This window comes from Liolophura sinensis, chromosome 8 (genome assembly GCF_032854445.1).
Source record: "Liolophura sinensis isolate JHLJ2023 chromosome 8, CUHK_Ljap_v2, whole genome shotgun sequence".
NCBI classification, from domain to species: Eukaryota; Metazoa; Mollusca; class Polyplacophora; order Chitonida; family Chitonidae; genus Liolophura; species Liolophura sinensis.
In genome coordinates this window covers 56840374-56861195 of record NC_088302.1, presented here as the reverse complement: position 1 = coordinate 56861195, position 20822 = coordinate 56840374, and the positions used below count along the sequence as shown (strand labels likewise).

The window sequence follows — 20822 nt, the reverse complement described above, 5'->3', positions numbered from 1 at the left end:
GATTCTATACATTGACTGGTATAAACCGGTACGGTATAGAGTTGGACATTTGTGAAACGCGATATGGTTTTAAGTTTAGTAGAATGCTTTAGGGCAGGAAAGACCAGCGGGGATAAACCAATTTTATTTTCTTATCTTTCCTCTCCCTTAAATTAATTTATTTATTTGATTGGTGTTTTACGCCGTATTCAAGAATATTTCACTTATACGACTGCGACCAGCATTATGGTGGGAGGAAACCGGGAAGAGTCCGGATGAAACCCGGGACCATCCGCAGGTTGCTGGAAGACCTTCCCACTTACGGCCTGGAGCTGGACTTGAACTCACAGCGACCACATTGGTGAGGGGCTCTTGAGTCAATACGCTGCGCTAACCAACTGAGCCACGGAGGCCCCCTATCATTTAAATTTATTTATTTATTTGATTGGTGTTTTACACCGTACTCAAGAATATTTCACTTATACGACGGCGGCCAGCATTATGGTGGGAGAAAACCGGGCAGAGCCCGGGGGAAACCCACGACCATCCGCAGGTTGCTGGCAGAACTTCACACGTACAGCTGGAGAGAAAGCCAGCATGAGCTGGATTTGAACTCACATCGACCGAATTTGTGAGAGGTCCCTTAGTCATTATGCTGCCTAGCGCGCGAACCACAGAGGCCCCCTCTGATTTAAAGATGAAAACCATATTAAAATTGTACACAGCTTAACATTTGACAAAAAGATGTTGTGAAGTAGGATAGTTCCCACTGAACAGGGGCACTGGAGCATGACCCACCCAATATACATATACATATGTATATTACATGTATTATATATACACTGCTCACTGAAAAAATACCAATGTACCCAAATGTGTTTTCTTACAACTGATCATTTATTACGACCTGATCATTCATAATTACACACAAACCGGTAATCAATCATGTGCGCCTGATTTAACTATGAACCAAAAAGAACTCTTATAAAAAAATCTATTAAGGATGAAATACAGCTCTGATTTGCTGACCTACAGAGAGTAACACACGTGTACAGGAACCAATCGCCCTGTAGCAAAAGAAGTAGGAGTGCCTCACGTGGAATCCCTCAGCTCATATGTACATAGTAGACCCAAACAATATCCAACTATCTTACTCCACCTCATCATCAAAACAGTAAGAAACTGAATCCATACTGTACAAGGTGTTTCCTGAATACAGGTAACATTTTGATGATATCCACATCCATGCTAGGGATGGGCAGAGCTGGCGCTCATCAACATCATACTTTTATTACGGTTTTTCATGAATCCAACCATAACTAGCCCTAAAACATACAGTCAGTATATGTAAACTAAGCAAATACTTCTCTAACCTAGTGGTTTGGCGTACTAGCGCAGCGCAATGATCCAGGAGCCTCTCACCAATGCATTCGCTTTGTTCATGTAAGTCCAGCTCATGCTGACTTCTTCCTCCCTCGTACAATGCCAAGGTCTGGCAGCAGCAGCCAGGTAGCCCTCAGGTTCTGCCCTGTTTCCTCCCACCATAATGCTGGTCGTATAAGTAAAATATTCTTGAACATGGTGCAAAACACCAATCAAGTAATGAAATAAATATATCCTCGTCATGAATTTGTACACACGCAAGCTACATGTAGATCACTGCAAGGGTCTAAATGCAGCCTTAGATGCCAAATCAGCATAATACTAAAACCTCCACATACAAAGTAATCAAAGTTTTGTAACTGCATTAGACCACTGTTTCTATTGATTAATACAAGCTATAAAAAGTACACTCTGAAGTGGCAACCTTTGCGTCTCTTCTGACAGGTGATAAGAAAAGTACATGTGTACTTAGATACTAGGTACTGCAGCAAACATTACTGCACCTAGCCAAAATTTACACTGAAATACATCTGAAAAGAGTGAAGGTTTGGCGTCAGTCACCAGATCCAATGCTCTAGCCATGTCCTACATCCATACACAAGATGTCACAAACATTGGGACTTCAAGGCCTGTTCTTCCAGATTCTGGTAATCACTGTGCTGGGCTTTGTATATGAACTCCCTAATTTCAGTAATCACATAATTCGTCACCTCTGATAACAGTCCACTACAATTCACTTCAACCAGAAGTCTCCTTCATTTCCTTCAGAAGAACCTTATCTCCTGACAAACAATGGCAGCTGGTTTGTCACACTATTTGTTCTTGTTCACAACAGTCTGTGACACATACATGTACCCTGGAGGCCAGCCTCCCAAAACAGCCAGCAAAGCTGTTAGATTCCCGGTATTTTTGGTGAATGTTCTGACTGCAAGCTCAGACATTGACAGCGGGAGATATCCTCGGTGAGGACGGCACCGACCCCCGAGCATTCTTCACTTCCAACTCCTTCTGTAACTCATCCACTCTCTTCTGTAGCTGTGACTTCAGAATCAAGAGCTCTCGGTTCCTCAGGTGAATTGGTTCCTAGGGCAAAAAAACACCGGGCAAACCAGTGAAGATCTGAGCTCACAGTAAATTAATTCTACAAACAGTTCAGGACTTTACATGTCTTTGCATATGAAAGTAATTAATACAATACCTTAACCAGGGATACATCTACATTAAGACAACATAGGTTTGTTTTGATCAGTTCTAAAACAGATGATATGGCCAGTAAAAAGGGCATAGAGAAACAGATGTTCTTGCAATATCACTACAAAGTATACAAATATTCAGTTTCTATTGATGGTGCTGACAGATAACATCTAGAAACAACTGTGAAATGAACTATCAACAAGTTGAGCAGAAATGTGCACTGTGCCCACAGCCAAAGTTATGTTATCCTACCTGAGGCCGGAGTCTAGGGTTCCACCTGCAGTAGTAAGCTGTCCACAGTTCCAGGCGCCGCAAACTGGCCACTGGGAAGATGACATGACAGTGTAGGAAGGCTGAGTACAGCGGGTTAGCATACTCCTCAATCTGACAGTTCACAAATGACCACAGTGACACTGTCTTCTGCTTCACCTCCTGCAAACACAAATGTTTACGTATGATGGATGTATTCATCAAGTCTAAGCTGACTTTTACAATGAGACAATGAATTACACGGTCTGATGTGTGTATAAAAAAGCAAAGTGTTATAACACAGGCCTGACAAATAGATATGTTTACAGAAACTGTACAAAAGTATAAATGTTTTAAATAGGAAATATGATAGTCCAAACTAACTTTAGCCAGAAGCAAAATGAATCAGTCTACAAAGCAATTATTTAAACAGTTACAAACTGGCAAACTACACTCTCTGAGAACAGCAGAGACAATATTTATGGATTTATTGGATTGTTGCTGAACTCCATACTCATGAATTTTGAAGAAAACTGGTCTTCAACGAAATACTCAATCAGCTTAATGTCCTTAAAGGCCCACACACAGAATGATCCAAGTTCCTGTCCTGACTGAGAACTAATGCGTAATACGTGTACTGCTGATACAAAACACAAGCCTTTAACCACTTGGCCAAGAACTGCTTCCAACTGAGGCAACAGAGAAATGTATAGCAGAAGCACATTTTGTAGAAATCTGACAGTAAAAAGCCAAAACGTACCTCTTTGACGCGTTGCTGTTCACAATTAAATAGGAATGTCCCGAATAGGCAGCTGTATAGGTGATCCAGTATGGTGATAAGGAAGTGCTCATTAAACTCAAATGCATTTGGGTACTGAAAGACAAAGACTGATTCTGTTCACACAATCATTTGAGGCACACAAGGTCAATGCAATTTTACACTTCACACAGGCCTCTAAGGACTGCTCAACATCATTAAATAAACTCAATTTATAAAAGCAATGAATAACTAGAGCTCAAGGGCTGTGAAATGAGTCTATTGCTCTTCTTCTATTTTTAATTTTCTTGTAAGTAACAACCAATTGTCTTCTAGTACAATTCATCTGTCTTCCCCACCCACAACGGGCTTATCAGTTATTCTGTCTGTAATGGAGGACCCAGCCCCACCACATTATGACATGACTTTAAAGAGAATGCATGCCACAAGAACGTCATATTACAATATACTGTAGGGTTGTACACATTTTCCTGAATTTTGTTTTTGCAATTAAGTCATTTTTATTTGTTCAGTTAGTGTGAGAATGAAAATCTTCATTATTTATACAACTGCCAACATATCATAATACAATACATGTTTTGATCCTTACATTGTATAGTTGTATCTCAAAAGCACAAATATGGCAAGGACACATAAAATACATGTACAATCGGGCAAATTTTTTTTTTCAATCTTTTCAGGATTATGTCCAAATGTTCATCACATACAGGAAACAATTCCTCATTGCACAATTTAATAGATATCTTCGTCAACAGACCTTGTATAATAAGTTTGTTGGCATTCCCCGACATTAGGAAGATCAACCATTGGGCTGTAACCCAAGCGGTCAAGCAGTGCTACAGAGGTATAATGCAGTACTCCCTACTTTTCCAAGAGAGGGAGTACTGGGTAAGCCTACACATTTTATGAAAATGCTGAATACTTTCACCAGCAATACACCTAGTAAGTATGAAGTTGATTGAGGGAAGGGGGTTGAGAAAATCGAAAGACATACATGCGTATCCAGGTATAGGGCTACATAGACCTACCGGAACAGGTTCTTGTAGTTACATATAGGACTACAAGTATATGTATGTACATGTCGATTGCCCAGGATTACTACTTGTCATAAAAATTCTAGAATAAATTAATTATTTCACCTATTCATCTCGAGGAATGAATCTGAGTGACACTCATAGGCCTACATTTATTTATTACACCATAACCATGTCAGTCTGTAGGCCTTCTGGGTTTATTCTAATAACTCACTCACTGACAACTTTACGTTTTCATTTTGCTGTGGTAACCACTGCTGTGGTTGCTGTATTATTTCATTCCATGGTAGCTTGCCTAATGCGACCGGTAAATTTTTTTTTTTTACCTGTCCAAACATTTCTGTATACACAAATAACTGCCGTTTTGGAATCAAAACATGATACGCTTGTTATGCTAAATCCAAATGTAGGCCTACATTAGAAGACAAAAATTTCTTATTTGTGCTATATTTATGGTATATAGTATAAATCAGGAAGACTTAATGCAGTACAGTAGCAGAACTTGCTGTATAGTATCTCAAATCACCATTTTTTGAGCCCTTGCTATATCTCACAGTAGTCATTTCAAACGACTGCGAGTAGTGGCAATCCAATTCCTTCACAATTTTTCATGCCTCTATAACTGGTTTCTGGCGATTCTCACCAACAGACTCATAAAAAAATGAACACACGAACAAGGTGGTAACTGTTGATAATACGACGTAAACAGCTAAATACAGTTTGGTGACTACGCAGCCTCAGATTATGCCAATGAAGGAGTAAGAGTCAAGGGGAGACAACTTTGTACAGCAATCTCACCTGCTTGGTCATCTGCCAGACACAGTCTATGAACTGAAGGAAGACGGGAGAGCGGTCAGCGTCAGAATGCTTATCCTCTCCGTGACCCACTCTCTACAAGAAACAATAAAGATCACTTTATCCAACTAATAGTAGAGAAAACAGTCAAGTCCATGCTGAACTCCTCAGGATCTGTCTTACAAATCCACTGTAATGCTACATCTTCAGTGATGTACAATATATTTCTTCGCTGCTTGTTGTCATGGGCATTATGCCACATGTCGTGACTATGGTGGATGATGGACCCCAGAGGTATTACAGGTATTAACTAGATGGTAAAGATAGTACTTCTGTATGGGCGATAACTTAGAGAAGTTCGCAGCTTACCAAGGCAAATCTAACAATAGGGTATCATAACCTTTTCTATTTTTTCTAGGCATCCCTGTTAATATCTACCACATTTTATCATGACGCGTGAATATTTAACTGGTCGACAAAGACAGAAGTGAAAATTGTCCAGAGATGTTGAAACAATTCAGACTTTTCATTTATGGGAAATTTTTCCAGGAAACAACCGCATTAGGAACATCTGTTATGATGGACAGTGATTCTATGATTACTTTATTACCTGTGCAAATTTGTGCCCACAGCTGATCCACTCCTTCTCAACCAGCACCTCAAAACCCTTAATGGTTCTGTAGAATGGATCCAACATCAACATGGCCAGGGCTGTCAGCTACAGCAAATCAAACAATCACCTCTTTAATAGTAGTGACACACACACATTTTAAAATCATACAATCCGTTGGAACACTTGTATGTAGGTTATTGTTAACACATTAAACTACCTCAGTAACTGGTCATAAAAAGCACACAACATCCAATTCACACAGTCACAAATCTGCTTACCTGTGAGGTACGATTCCAGCCATCACTACAGTGTACCCACACAGAGGTTTTGTTACTCTCTACCTGCTATACTGAACAGTCACAAATCTGCTTACCTGTGAGGTAGGATCCCAGCCATCACTACAGTGTACCAACACAGAGGTTTTGTTACTCTCCACTTTATTCACTGAACAGTCACAAATCTGCTTACCTGTGAGGTACGATTCCAGCCATCACTACAGTGTACCAACACAGAGGTTTTGTTATCCGCTTTCTCTGCTCTACTGAACAGTCACAAATCTGCTTACCTGTGAGGTATGATCCCAGCCATCACTACAGTTTACCCACACAGAGGTTTTGTTACTCTCCACTTTATTCACTGAACAGTCACAAATCTGCTTACCTGTGAGGTATGATCCCAGCCATCACTACAGTTTACCCACACAGAGGTTTTGTTACTCTCCACTTTATCTGCTCTACTGAACAGTCACAAATCTGCTTACCTGTGAGGTATGATCCCAGCCATCACTACAGTTTACCCACACAGAGGTTTTGTTACTCTCCACTTTATCTGCTCTACTGAACAGTCACAAATCTGCTTACCTGTGAGGTATGATCCCAGCCATCACTACAGTTTACCCACACAGAGGTTTTGTTACTCTCCACTTTATTCACTGAACAGTCACAAATCTGCTTACCTGTGAGGTAGGATCCCAGTCATCACTACAGTGTACCCACACAGAGGTTTTGTTACTCTCCACTTTATCTGCTCTACTGAACAGTCACAAATCTGCTTACCTGTGAGGTATGATCTCAGTCATCACTACAGTTTACCCACAGAGAGGTTTTGTTACTCTCCACTTTATTCACTGAACAGTCACAAATCTGCTTACCTGTGAGGTATGATCCCAGTCATCACTACAGTGTACCCACACAGAGGTTTTGTTACTCTCCACTTTATCTGCTCTACTGAACAGACACAAATCTGCTTACCTGTGAGGTATGATCCCAGCCATCACTACAGTGTACCCACACAGAGGCTTTGTTACTCTCCACTTTACCTGCTCTACTGAACAGACACAAATCTGCTTACCTGTGAGGTAGGATCCCAGCCATCACTACATTTACCAACACAGAGGTTTTGTTACTCTCCACTTTACCTGCTCTACTGAACAGACACAAATCTGCTTACCTGTGAGGTACGATCCCAGCCATCACTACAGTGTACCAACACAGAGGTTTTGTTACTCTCCACTTTATCTGCTATCTTCACAGCACCTGCTAATATTTGCTGTAACATACAAAACAGTGAAGCGGGTTAAGTAACATAAGCAACAAACAGGGAGGTTATCATCAATTATGGCTTGAATCAAAAGCATCTAATTACACCTCAACAAAATATGCATCTTTGGCACAGAGTCAGGTTGGACTGATTTCAGTATCAAATTGATGCACTACATGTGGGTACAGCTGAAATCCAGTTACTGTAAACGCACTTTTATCATATATGCATGTTTTTGCTGTCGACAGACACAACTGCGCCATCCCAAAACGAACCACATAAAATACATCAGTGAATAATAGAAATATGTTACGTGGCATCTCATGGAGACTACCTGTAGTGTATACACATGTGTTGTAGCCTATTTCATGGATGGCAATGTCACTCATACACACACAATGTATACCCATGATGAGCACAAAGCCTGCTTACCTTAATGTGGTCCAGCCAATGTGTGGCTTCAAGGTTGGAGTACCAGTGAGTGTCATCAATACTGGGGAAGCATACATCTTTTAGCTTCCTCAAGCTGAAACAAAAAAACAGTCACAATCTTCCAAACTGAACAACTGGGTACTTATGGGTGTATAATCCTACTGCTTCACAAAAAGCTCTATTTTGTAAATTGAGTAAGAGAGGCAATATTAAATCAAAAGTTTTGGTAAATATATATGATTTATTCGACTTTCAGAAGCTACAGGATTTTTATTTGACAAGAAACAACATATGACTTGCTTGCACTCTGAATTTAAAATGTGTAGTGTAAAACTCATCAGAGAAAAGTAACTTGGTAACCAGTAAGCTTTTACCTTTCCCTCATGACGTGTATGTTGTGTATATCAAGGAAATCAACCACAGCACTCTGATACACATCTTCTCTCTCATAGCCTCCTCCTTTGGCCTGAAACACAGATAATGGTGATACAAGACAGTCTCAGCACTCTGATACACATCTTCTCTCTCATAGCCTCCTCCTTTGGCCTGAAACACAGATAAGGATGATACAAGACAGTCTCAGCACTCTGATACACATCTTCTCTCTCATAGCCTCCTCCTTTGGCCTGAAACACAGACAATGGTGATACAAGACAGTCTCAGCACTCTGATACACATCTTCTCTCTCATAGCCTCCTCCTTTGGCCTGAAACACAGATAATGGTGACACAAGACAGTCTCAGCACTCTGATACACATCTTCTCTCTCATAGCCTCCTCCTTTGGCCTGAAACACAGATAATGGTGATACAAGACAGTCTCAGCACTCTGATACACATCTTCTCTCTCATAGCCTCCTCCTTTGGCCTGAAACACAGATAAGGATGATACAAGACTGCCAGTCCTACATGTAGGTGGGGAAATCAATCCTGGGATACACTCACACCTGTATCATCATGACACGACTAATCAATATGAAAACAACTTAAATCACTATATCAGTGAGAGGGAGCTATTCCCTCCACAACTGACCTCACCCTAAAATACTAGACATGTACATAAGTACAGGTGTACCTTATTTGCCAGGGCATTCACCATGGGTCTGGCATCCATGATGGACAGCCTATGGGACTGAGCATTGGCATCCATGATCAGTTGAATGTAACGTTCATCCTCCTTGCTGTGTTTACCGGCGACGCCCACCAGCGGCTGACTCGACCGTGTAATGGTCGCCTGGCTCTCTGGATGGATCCAGGACAAAATCTGAAACACAGCACACATCTCGTACTCCCTTTACCATTCTGTACATAAGGTGAAGTATACATGTACTATACCAGCTTTACCTGCATCTGCTATTAACTGGTCTAAAATGGGTATCATTATTCCCCATCCCTTGCCCATCTAGGAAGGTATGGTTAAACATTTTATATCACAAATTTTTCATTCATTTAATCTACACCTGAACAATTAGTCATGCAATGTTAAACATCTTATATCACAAATTTGTCATTCATTTAGTCTACATCTAAACACTTATGCATTCAATATTAAAAATTATTATTTATATACAGGTAAAATGTCAGAATTTCCTTCACAGATACAAGTGATATTTCACTCACTTGGAAATCCCTTTTGTTATTACATTTTGTTATTTCATGTCTGTGTATCTAGTACATATACTGATGTCATGTCAGATTACACAAAGTACTTACAGGTATTCTAGATCTGCTCCTGAAGGCTGCCACAGGGTGGAGATCCTCGTCTGTGGCATGGTTAGGCACAGCCAGCTACAACACATACAACACAGAGTTAACCTCACAGTACCAACCTGCCACAGGGAGGTGATCCCCATGTGTGGCTTGCACGGCTTGGCTCAGCCAGCTACAACATGTAACACTGATAGAATCGGCCTCACAGTACCAACCTGCCACAGGGAGGTGATCCCCATGTGTGGCTTGCACGGCTTGGCTCAGCCAGCTACAACATGTAACACTGATAGAATCGGCCTCACAGTACCAACCTGCCACAGGGAGTTGATCCCCATGTGTGGCTTGCACGGCTTGGCTCAGCCAGCTACAACATGTAACACTGATAGAATCGGCCTCACAGCACCAATTTGTCACAGGGAGGTGATCCCCATGTGTGGCTTGCACGGCTTGGCTCAGCCAGCTACAACATGTAACACTGATAGAATCGGCCTCACAGTACCAACCTGCCACAGGGAGGTGATCCCCATGTGTGGCTTGCATGGCTTGGCTCAGCTAGCTACAACACGTAACACTGATAGAATCGGCCTCACAGTACCAATTTGTCACAGGAACTACACCAGAGTTAGAACATACTGACAAGGAGATAAAGTTCCAGGGCGCCTATCTCACAACAAAGGCATTATAATCACTTTAGACCCTCTAAATCTAACGAGTACGACTTTAAACCCCAAGCCCTCACTCACTCTAAATCTATCTTAATCTAATAGTCTGTCAACTTTTCCATCAAAAGAGAATGCAAAAATAGTCTGAAAAGCCCTTCATAATTATACTTATTGAACAAGGTTACCAACCACATGTCAATCTCCACTACCCGAAGACGCTAATCTCTCCTCCTAGAATACAATAATGTATTGTTTCTACAATAACATACTCAAACATCCTATACTAGGACCCTGATCTCTCTTTCGACAATACCATAGTGTATTGTTTCTACAGTAACATACTCAAACATCCTATACTAAGACCCTAATCTCTCCTTCTACAATACCATAATGTATTGTTTCTACAGTAACATACTCAAACATCCTATACTAGGACCCTAATCTCTCCTTCTACAATACCATAATGTATTGTTTCTACAGTAACATACTCAAACATCCTATACCGGGACCCTGATCTCTCCTTCTACAATACCATAATATATTGTTTCTACAGTAACATACTCAAACATCCTATACTAGGACCCTAATCTCTCCTCCTACAATACCATAATGTATTGTTTCTACAGTAACATACTCAAACATCCTATACTAGGACCCTAATCTCTCCTTCTACAATACAATAATGTATTGTTTCTACAGTAACATACTCAAACATCCTATGCTGGGACCCTGAGCTCTCCTACAATACCATAATGTTTTGTTTCTACAGTAACATACTCAAACATCCTATACTAGGACCCTAATCTCTCCTTCTACAATACCATAATGTATTGTTTCTACAGTAACATACTCAAACATCCTATACTAGGACCCTAATCTCTCCTTCTACAATACCATAATGTATTGTTTCTACAGTAACATACTCAAACATCCTATACCGGGACCCTGATCTCTCCTTCTACAATACCATAATGTATTGTTTTTACAGTAACATACTCAAACATCCTATACTAGGACCCTAATCTCTCCTCCTACAATACCATAATGTATTGTTTCTACAGTAACATACTCAAACATCCTATACTAGGACCCTAATCTCTCCTTCTACAATACAATAATGTATTGTTTCTACAGTAACATACTCAAACATCCTATGCTGGGACCCTGAGCTCTCCTACAATACCATAATGTTTTGTTTCTACAGTAACATACTCAAACATCCTATACTAGGACCCTAATCTCTCCTTCTACAATACCATAATGTATTGTTTCTACAGTAACATACTCAAACATCCTATACTAGGACCCTAATCTCTCCTTCTACAATACCATAATGTATTGTTTCTACAGTAACATACTCAAACATCCTATACCGGGACCCTGATCTCTCCTTCTACAATACCATAATGTATTGTTTCTACAGTAACATACTCAAACATCCTATACTAGGACCCTAATCTCTCCTCCTACAATACCATAATGTATTGTTTCTACAGTAACATACTCAAACATCCTATACTAAGACCCTAATCTCTCCTTCTACAATACCATAATGTATTGTTTCTACAGTAACATACTCAAACATCCTATGCTGGGACCCTGAGCTCTCCTACAATACCATAATGTTTTGTTTCTACAGTAACATACTCAAACATCCTATACCGGGACACGAACTCTCCTTCTACAATACCATAATGTATTGTTTCTACAGTAACATACTCAAACATCCTATACTAGGACCCTGATCTCTCTTTCTACAATACCATAATGTATTGCTTATACAATAACATACTCAAACTTCCTATACTAGGACCCTAATCTCTCCTCCTACAATACCATAATGTATTGTTTCTACAGTAACATACTCAAACATCCTATACTAGGACCCTGATCTCTCTTTCTACAATACCATAGTGTATTGTTTCTACAGTAACATACTCAAACATCCTATACTAGGACCCTGATCTCTCCTTCTACAATACCATAATGTATTGTTTCTACAGTAACATACTCAAACATCCTATACTAGGACCCTAATCTCTCCTCCTACAATACCATAATGTATTGTTTCTACAGTAACATACTCAAACATCCTACACTAGGACCCTAATTTCTCCTCCTACAATACCATAATGTATTGTTTCTACAATAGCATACTCAAACATCCTATACTAGGACCCTAATCTCTCTTTCGACAATACCATAATGTATTGTTTCTACAGTACCATACTCAAACATCCTATACCTGGACCCTAATCTCTCCTACAATACCATAATGTATTGTTTCTACAATAACATACTCAAACATCCTATACCGGGACCCGATCTCTCCTTCTACAATACCATAATGTATTGTTTCTACAGTAACATACTCAAACATCCTATACTAGGACCCTAATCTCTCCTCCTACAATACAATAATGTATTGTTTCTACAATAACATACTCAAACATCCTATACAGGGACCCTGATCTCTCTTTCGACAATACCATAATGTATTGCTTATACAATAACATACTCAAACATCCTATACTAGGACCCGATCTCTCCTTCTACAATACCATAATGTATTGTTTCTACAGTAACATACTCAAACATCCTATACTAGAACCCTAATCTCTCCTACAATACCATAATGTATTGTTTCTACAATAACATACTCATACATCCTATACCGGGACCTGATCTCTCCTCCTACAATACCATAATGTATTGTTTCTACAGTAACATACTCAAACATCCTATACTAGGACCCTAATCTCTCCTCCTAAAATACCATAATGTATTGTTTCTACAGTAACATACTCAAACATCCTATACAGGGACCCTGATCTCTCTTTCGACAATACCATAATGTATTGCTTATACAATAACATATTCAAACATCCTATACTAGGACCCTGATCTCTTCTACAATACCATAATGCATTATTTCTACAGTAACATACTCAAACATCCTATACCGGGACCTGATCTTTCCTTCTACAATACCATAATGTACTGTTTCTACAGTAACATACTCAAACATCCTATACCGGGACCTGATCTCTCCTCCTACAATACCATAATGTATTGTTTCTACAGTAACATACTCAAACATCCTATACTAGGACCCTAATCTCTCCTACAATACCATAATGTATTGTTTCTACAGTAACATACTCAAACATCCTATACTAGAACCCTAATCTCTCCTACAATACCATAATGTATTGTTTCTACAATAACATACTCAAACATCCTATACTAGGACCCTGATCTCTCCTCCTACAATACCATAATGTATTGTTTCTACAGTAACATACTCAAACATCCTATACTAGGACCCTAATCTCTCCTTCTACAATACCATAATGTATTGTTTCTACAGTAACATACTCAAACATCCTATACTAGGACCCTGATCTCTCCTTCTACAATACCATAGTGTATTGTTTCTACAGTAACATACTCAAACATCCTATACTAGGACCCTGATCTCTCTTGTAGAAAATACCATAATGTATTGTTTCTACAGTAACATACTTAAACATAAATGTGGAGCTTAATACCCATGAAAACTTAACAAGCATAACCAGTAAGATAGATGATACACCTACGTACCACCGCAGGGTAAGTGTCAGCAAACTCAAAGTTTTCATTAATCCTGGTCAGTCTCCAGCTCTCATTAGGCACCTTCTGCAAATCACAGAACACGTCACTATCATTGTAAACTGCAGACATGCACCTTACCACCATGTAGGTGGCGTGTACAGGTTCATGATATGCAATACAAGAAGTTATCACGTAAGAACACATATTACAAAAACTCACCCTCAGACTGACTTTTAATTATTATTTTAGCACCAACTTTCAACAAACTGAATTTAACAAAATCTTATGAAAGGAAAGTAAATAAAGGCCTAAAGTAATAGTTAATTTAATCTAAAATATCCAAAGCTTAAAACTAGTCATCCTGAAATCTCAGTTCCCAACTTGGACATAATGGAATTAAAAACATCACTTATTTTCAAATTCTTCCAATCATAGATGATAATTCACAAACCCATATGATAGACATATTCATAGCCTGTTCACAATCAATCTGCATACATTTGTAGCTAATTTGTTGATTAGAGCCTTACCTGTCTCCTAATCTCGGCTATGTCATCATAAACACCCCCATCATTTGTTGATTAGAGCCTTACCTGTCTCCTAATCTCGACTACGTCATCAAAAACACACCAGCCCTTTGTTGATTAGAGCCTTACCTGTCTCCTAATCTCGGCTATGTCATCATAAACACCCCCATTATTTGTTGATTAGAGCCTTACCTGTCTCCTAATCTCGACTACGTCATCAAAAACACACCAGCCCTTTGTTGATTAGAGCCTTACCTGTCTCCTAAACTCAGCTACGTCATCAAAAACACACCAGCGCTTTGTTGATTAGAGCCTTACCTGTCTCCTAAACTCAGCTACATCATCACAAACACCCCCATTATTTGTTGATTACAGCCTTACCTGTCTCCTAAACTCAGCTACATCATCACAAACACCCCCATTATTTGTTGATTACAGCCTTACCTGTCTCCTAAACTCAGCTACATCATCACAAACACCCCCATTATTTGTTGATTACAGCCTTACCTGTCTCCTAAACTCAGCTACAGCATCATAAACACCCCCATTATTTGTTGATTACAGCCTTACCTGTCTCCTAAACTCAGCTACATCATCACAAACACCCCCATTATTTGTTGATTACAGCCTTACCTGTCTCCTAAACTCAGCTACGTCATCACAAACACCCCCATTATTTGTTGATTACAGCCTTACCTGTCTCCTAAACTCAGCTACATCATCACAAACACCCCCATTATTTGTTGATTACAGCCTTACCTGTCTCCTAAACTCAGCTATGGCATCATAAACACCCCCATTATTTGTTGATTAGAGCCTTACCTGTCTCCTAAACTCAGCTACGGCATCATAAACACCCCAGCCATTCTCACCATAGTCCTCACTAAACTCAAACGCAAAAAGGGGCTGAAACAAAACATTGTACAAAATCATAAGCAGTTACAGGTTAACTTAGTAGATACAATATCAATCCTTATGTTGTTCTGTATATTGTATCTTAGAAGCTGGTACAAAATCATAAGCAGTTACAGGTTTACTTTGCAGACACAATATCAATCCTTATGTTGTTTTGTATATTGTATCGTAGAAATACTGTGCTTGCACCACAAAGTTAGTATTACATGTAAAGATGAACACTCACCATTTTGTTTGTAACAGGAAATGCACATTGCTGTATTCTTTCAAACACCTGCCTCCTTGAGTGGTTTTCTTGTTTGTGAGCAAAACGTAAATTTCTGATATCCTGAAAACATCCATGAAAATATTACTTACACATAAAATTATTGCAGTCTTCCCTGGGGAATTTTTCAATCATGACAACAGACATGACACATGCCCAAGCCTAGTCATACTATGCTGGCCTACGACTTGACACCCACCCATTCAGACAATACAGACACCAGACAACAGACATGACACTCACCCATTCAGACAATACAGACACCAGACTTGACATTCACCCAGTCAAACAATAAAGACAGCAGACATGACACTCACCCATTCACACTACCCTGACACCAGACATGACAACCACTCATTACACAATACAGACACCAGGCATGACAGCCACCCATTCACAAGAAAGCAGAAATGACACTCACCCAGTCACACAATAACGACACCCGACATGACACTTACACAGCCACACTATGCTGACACCAGACATGTCACTGACCCATTCACACTATGCTGACACCACACATGAGGTCCACCTAGTCACACAATGAAGACACCAGATACAGCTCTCATACATTCACACTATGCTGACACCAGACATGTCAAACCATGAATGCAAAAAACTTCTAGTCCCCCTCCTAGTTACACTATGCTAATATCAGACATGACACCTGCCCAGTTATACTATGCTGACACCACACATGAGGTCCACCTAGTCACACAATGAAGACACCAGACACGGCTCTCATACATTCAAACTATGCTGACACCAGACATGTCAAACCATGAATGCAAAAAACTTCTAGTCCCCCTCCTAGTTACACTATGCTAATATCAGACATGACACCTGCCCAGTTATACTATGCTGACACCACACATGAGGTCCACCTAGTCACACAATGAAGACACCAGACACAGCTCTCATACATTCACACTATGCTGACACCAGACATGTCAAACCATGAATGCAAAAAACTTCTAGTCCCCCTCCTAGTTACACTATGCTAACATCAGACATGACACCTGCCCAGTCATACTATGCTGACACCACACATGAGGTCCACCTAGTCACGCAATGAAGACACCAGACACAGCTCTCATACATTCAAACTATGCTGACACCAGACATGTCAAACCATGAATGCAAAAAACTTCTAGTCCCCCTCCTAGTTACACTATGCTAATATCAGACATGACACCTGCCCAGTCATACTATGCTGACACCACCCATGAGGTCCACCTAGTCACGCAATGAAGACACCAGACACCTGCCCAGTCATACTATGCCCAGACAGAATTTGTTTTCTGTCAGCAAATCCCCAGAGGATTATTATTAAACTCTCTAGTACCTTGTACATGTATGGCACTGGATGCTTTTATCCTCAAACTCTGTATATAATGACTTTCCATAAGCTACTTCCCCAGCACAGAGAAGTATTTAGAACAAAGAAAATGCCCTGAATGCAGTGTTGTTTCTTACCTTACAAAATATATCAATGCCATATGAGTTTTCTCCCTTGCTTGTAGAGCCCCCTATCTTCTCTACACGGCTAATAACACCTAGGGGAACATCCAGGATATAAGGTGGATCCTGCTAAGAAATATGAAAATGCGTCATAAAATAACAGCTTACAGCACGTCACATGTTATGTATAAATATTAAAGCATATGATAACAACCAAATTTACTGTTGATTGCAAGATCCCGAGGACATTTTCAAATATGTTAAAGAGAAATACAGCACCTGACTAGTGTTCATGCCCACTGAAAGACAACCATTCAAAGTATCCTAAACCCCCATTAAATATTTTTTAGACTTCTTTCAACCCAGTAAAAGTTTAGTAAAAACTGTGTTGACACAGCTTCAGTACATCTACATTATCAAGAGCAAGGTGACGTCACGTTTACTCTAGCTCTTTAACGTCGAAGGTATTTTCCGTATAATAGTCAAAGCAGTATCTTATGGCAGATGTAAGTTGTGAACTTTGGCAATGAAGGCCAAAGTGATAAATACAGTTTTCTCAGAAACTAGACATACTGGAAGAATATTTCATCCTCTGCTTGAACAGTTGATACAGCAGGCCTACTATATTATTTACAAGGAACTCCAATGACCCTGTCTAAATAGCCGAGCCGCAGATGCACACAGCACCGGGGCATTCCTAGTTCAGGTCAATCAGGGGTTGTGCTGGTGATTTTGACCCCTATTAAATGTTTACAGAACTACATATAGTTTCATGGTCAAAACAAATGAAATAAATCTAAGGACTACTGTTTAGATCAGGTTGTTCTAGGCATTCAACTGTCTCTTTATTTTATGCTTCCATTTTGTGGCAGTGGTTTCTAGGATGACAGCAATGCTGAACTAGTTATTGCAGACATTAGAGAAAACACCTAAGCCTGAAGACTGCACTTGAATATGTTTACTGTATTTTATAAAATAAAACAGAAAAAAACATCCCTTTTACGTGAAAAAGACGAAGAAACAAAATTTAAATTCTTCAGTTGTAATAAATTCAGAGAAAAAACAAATATCACAAGACTTAATTAATTTTAAGCTTAAACTTTTGGCATCCCTAATGAATTCTGCACTGACTGATATTTGTTCTTTAGAAACTGCTGACTAACCGCTAAGATGAACTACAAAATGTATTTGAAGAGATGAATGCAGTTTGGGCCGCGACGGTATACTACTATTCGACATAGTTTGCGATACCGTCATTGAATATTACACCGCTTGTAAATCAACTGGTTTTACCTCTGTGATGGTCCTTAAATGACAGAGACCTACCCAACAACCCTTTGTGAAATGGCCCTTCGGCTACACTTAATTAAATCCTTGTGAACGATCTTAAATGTCTTATGCAGTAGTTCTGTGTTATCATATGCCACTTCATGGAATAAATGGGTCAAAGCTATGTTACAGCTTACGCTGCGCAATCTGATAGCAATGTGCTTGATTAGATAAAATTCTCAACATGGCTGCCTTAACTCACATAAGCCATTTGTGCAGTATTGTCATTTTGTTTTTCATTATTATGTTATTGGAATTTCATTAGAATAATAAAACATGATACTCTTTAGAAAGCTTCAATATCCTGCTTTGGATTGACATCCGTTTCAGCCAAGTGCTGTCTTGTCCTTTAAAGAAGGAATCCCTTATTCATTCCTAATATCCCCATTCCAATGTTACAAGTTAAAAAGTGCACTGTAGTTTCTAGACAGCAATTACACTTTTCCAAGGATATCAGATATTGACAACACTTACCCTTTCAGAACTTTTAAAATACAGCTTATAGTTAGTAACTGTTAGGGTTCCTCTTATTGGACCACTGTATGGACAAAGGTAGGCAACATCCTTAGCTGAAAGCAGATCACAATAAAAATACTGGTCAGTCACATGAGATTTTTTCTGCATACAGGAAATACTCAACATACATCAACACCCAAATTTCCTGGCTGCATTACCAATTACATATGCCATTCATAACTGGCATAACATTTGTAACTTTAGCAATTAACAGTATTCACGTGCACCATTAGTCACATTTCCAAGGCATTGTACTAGAAGAACATTTGCGGTTTGTATGTACCTTAACTATTTAGAATGCCCTGGAAATTACATGTTATATGGTGCCAAACGGTAGCTGATACTGTCTGGTTCCCTTCAACCTCTGCCCAATACCCAGGTTGTGATCTTTTATGCATGTGACAGTATGCAGAAACTGTTGCAAAATGGCTGATTTGTATTTATTTATTTATTGATTTGACTGGTGTTTTACGCCACACTCAAGAATATTTCACTTATATGTTGGCGGCCACATTATGTTAGAGGGAAATGGGTCAAAATGGTTGATGGCAATAACTCCAAGGTTAAGCACGAAACAATGGCCCTCCTAGATAATATATCAGAAAGCATAACTAGCCTATGGTTACAACGGTCACAATCATCCTTTTTCCTTTCTTTGTTTTTCACTAATGAAAGTTAAGCCATTGAAACACTAGAAGTAAAACTGTGTTACAGCTCTACTGTAATATGTCTCACATAATGGCCTCCAATATTAGGGAGATTGAATTTTGTGAAAATAATGTCTGCTACGTGATTAGCACGTAATCGCTACTTGTATAGTCAAGGGAAATTTCCTTCTCCTGGTGACAAGAAAAGAGCTCATCATTTCAGCAGATGAACCAATTTCAAGCAACATTTAAACACAGTAAAATATGAGTTATAGCCTTGTTTTGATTTTACAGAACACAGTGTTTGGTTGTCGACTTCTTTCTTACAGCAATACACAACTATAACTGTCAATTAAACAGTATCTAAATTCCATTATTTTCACTACAGAGAAAATATCTGAAGTAACCCACCAATGCCTTGTGTTTTCTCTCCATTAAGTAAAGGTGGATCCTCAGACTGTCCAAACTTGGCCATCTCTCCCAAAACCTTTAAAATCAAACCAGCAGGATTAAATGTCACATATTTACTACCTATGTATGTCCATAATTCTATATATACTCTTACATCTACAGTTTCATTATCTTCACCTTATAACTGCATTGCTTTACTAGCTGGAGACAGAGGTCACCAGACTCTTCAACTAGGCCGCATGTAAACAACACAGTTAGCAATCTAACTACCTGTTCTGGTAAGTTATTGCTTTGCCTGGAAAATGTAAGTTGGTCCTGTTTTACACTGTTCCTACCAAGGCATCGACGTAGACAGCTGGAAGTGCTAGCCTCACATATCAAATTGCCAACAAATCTGAAGCTACGTGGGTGGTGTTTTTACTGAGTGTTATATGGATGACTGAAGACGTGTGACAGTTTACTTCTTGCTAATGTATTTCTTTGTTTACAGAAATCATCTTTACTTTCATCTCTTGGGCAGGGACGTTTTCTGAAGACGACGAATTTGACGAGCAGAGAGATTTGGATGGTGAACTCCCAGTGGACTCAGCTCTGCTCTGAATCGAAACTGATCGCTCTGACGTCGACGTCATTGATTCGCTGCTGGCCCCGGATCGGTTTGTTGTCGAACGTCCCTCCACTGCATCTTGACTGCTTCGTCTATCCATTACTCACAGTTTGCTAAACATCACATAAATACCAAAATTAATCTCAATTGTAAGTCAATATTTCCGTGATGTCTGCTTCCCGTT

General features: G+C 39.5%; 1 protein-coding gene across 2 annotated transcripts; it reads right to left on the bottom strand.

The window, feature by feature from the left end:
• Positions 1–666: 666 nt before the first annotated feature.
• On the bottom strand, positions 667–20818 carry LOC135472243 (myotubularin-related protein 2-like). Of its 2 annotated transcripts, none has more exons than XM_064751649.1 (17): positions 20535–20818; positions 20032–20107; positions 18932–19026; positions 17144–17257; positions 15629–15730; positions 15310–15393; positions 13970–14044; positions 9708–9782; positions 9070–9258; positions 8371–8462; positions 7997–8090; positions 7475–7573; positions 6023–6130; positions 5416–5508; positions 3566–3679; positions 2809–2988; positions 667–2445 (listed from the first exon to the last, which is right to left on the bottom strand). In XM_064751649.1, the coding sequence occupies exons 1-17, from the start codon at positions 20736–20738 to the stop codon at positions 2296–2298; spliced, it is 1944 nt and encodes a 647-aa protein (XP_064607719.1). In that variant the 5' UTR covers positions 20739–20818; the 3' UTR covers positions 667–2295. The 2 variants fall into 2 exon arrangements, with proteins under 2 accessions (XP_064607719.1, XP_064607720.1); XM_064751650.1 differs by having other exon boundaries at positions 668–2445; positions 17144–17254.
• Between the last annotated feature and the right edge of the window lie 4 nt (positions 20819–20822).

What these genes read in the sequence shown, in the direction of transcription:
- LOC135472243 (XM_064751649.1), bottom strand. Translation starts at nt 20,738, where the DNA reads ATGGATAGACGAAGCAGTCAAGATGCAGTGGAGGGACGTTCGACAACA. An exon ending in TAGCTGAGTTTAGGAGACAG is followed by an intron (nt 14,045 to 15,309) that starts GTAAGGCTCTAA and finishes TGTGATTTGCAG; the next exon opens with AAGGTGCCTAATGAGAGCTG. An exon ending in TGAATGCCCTGGCAAATAAG is followed by an intron (nt 8,463 to 9,069) that starts GTACACCTGTAC and finishes TCTGTGTTTCAG; the next exon opens with GCCAAAGGAGGAGGCTATGA.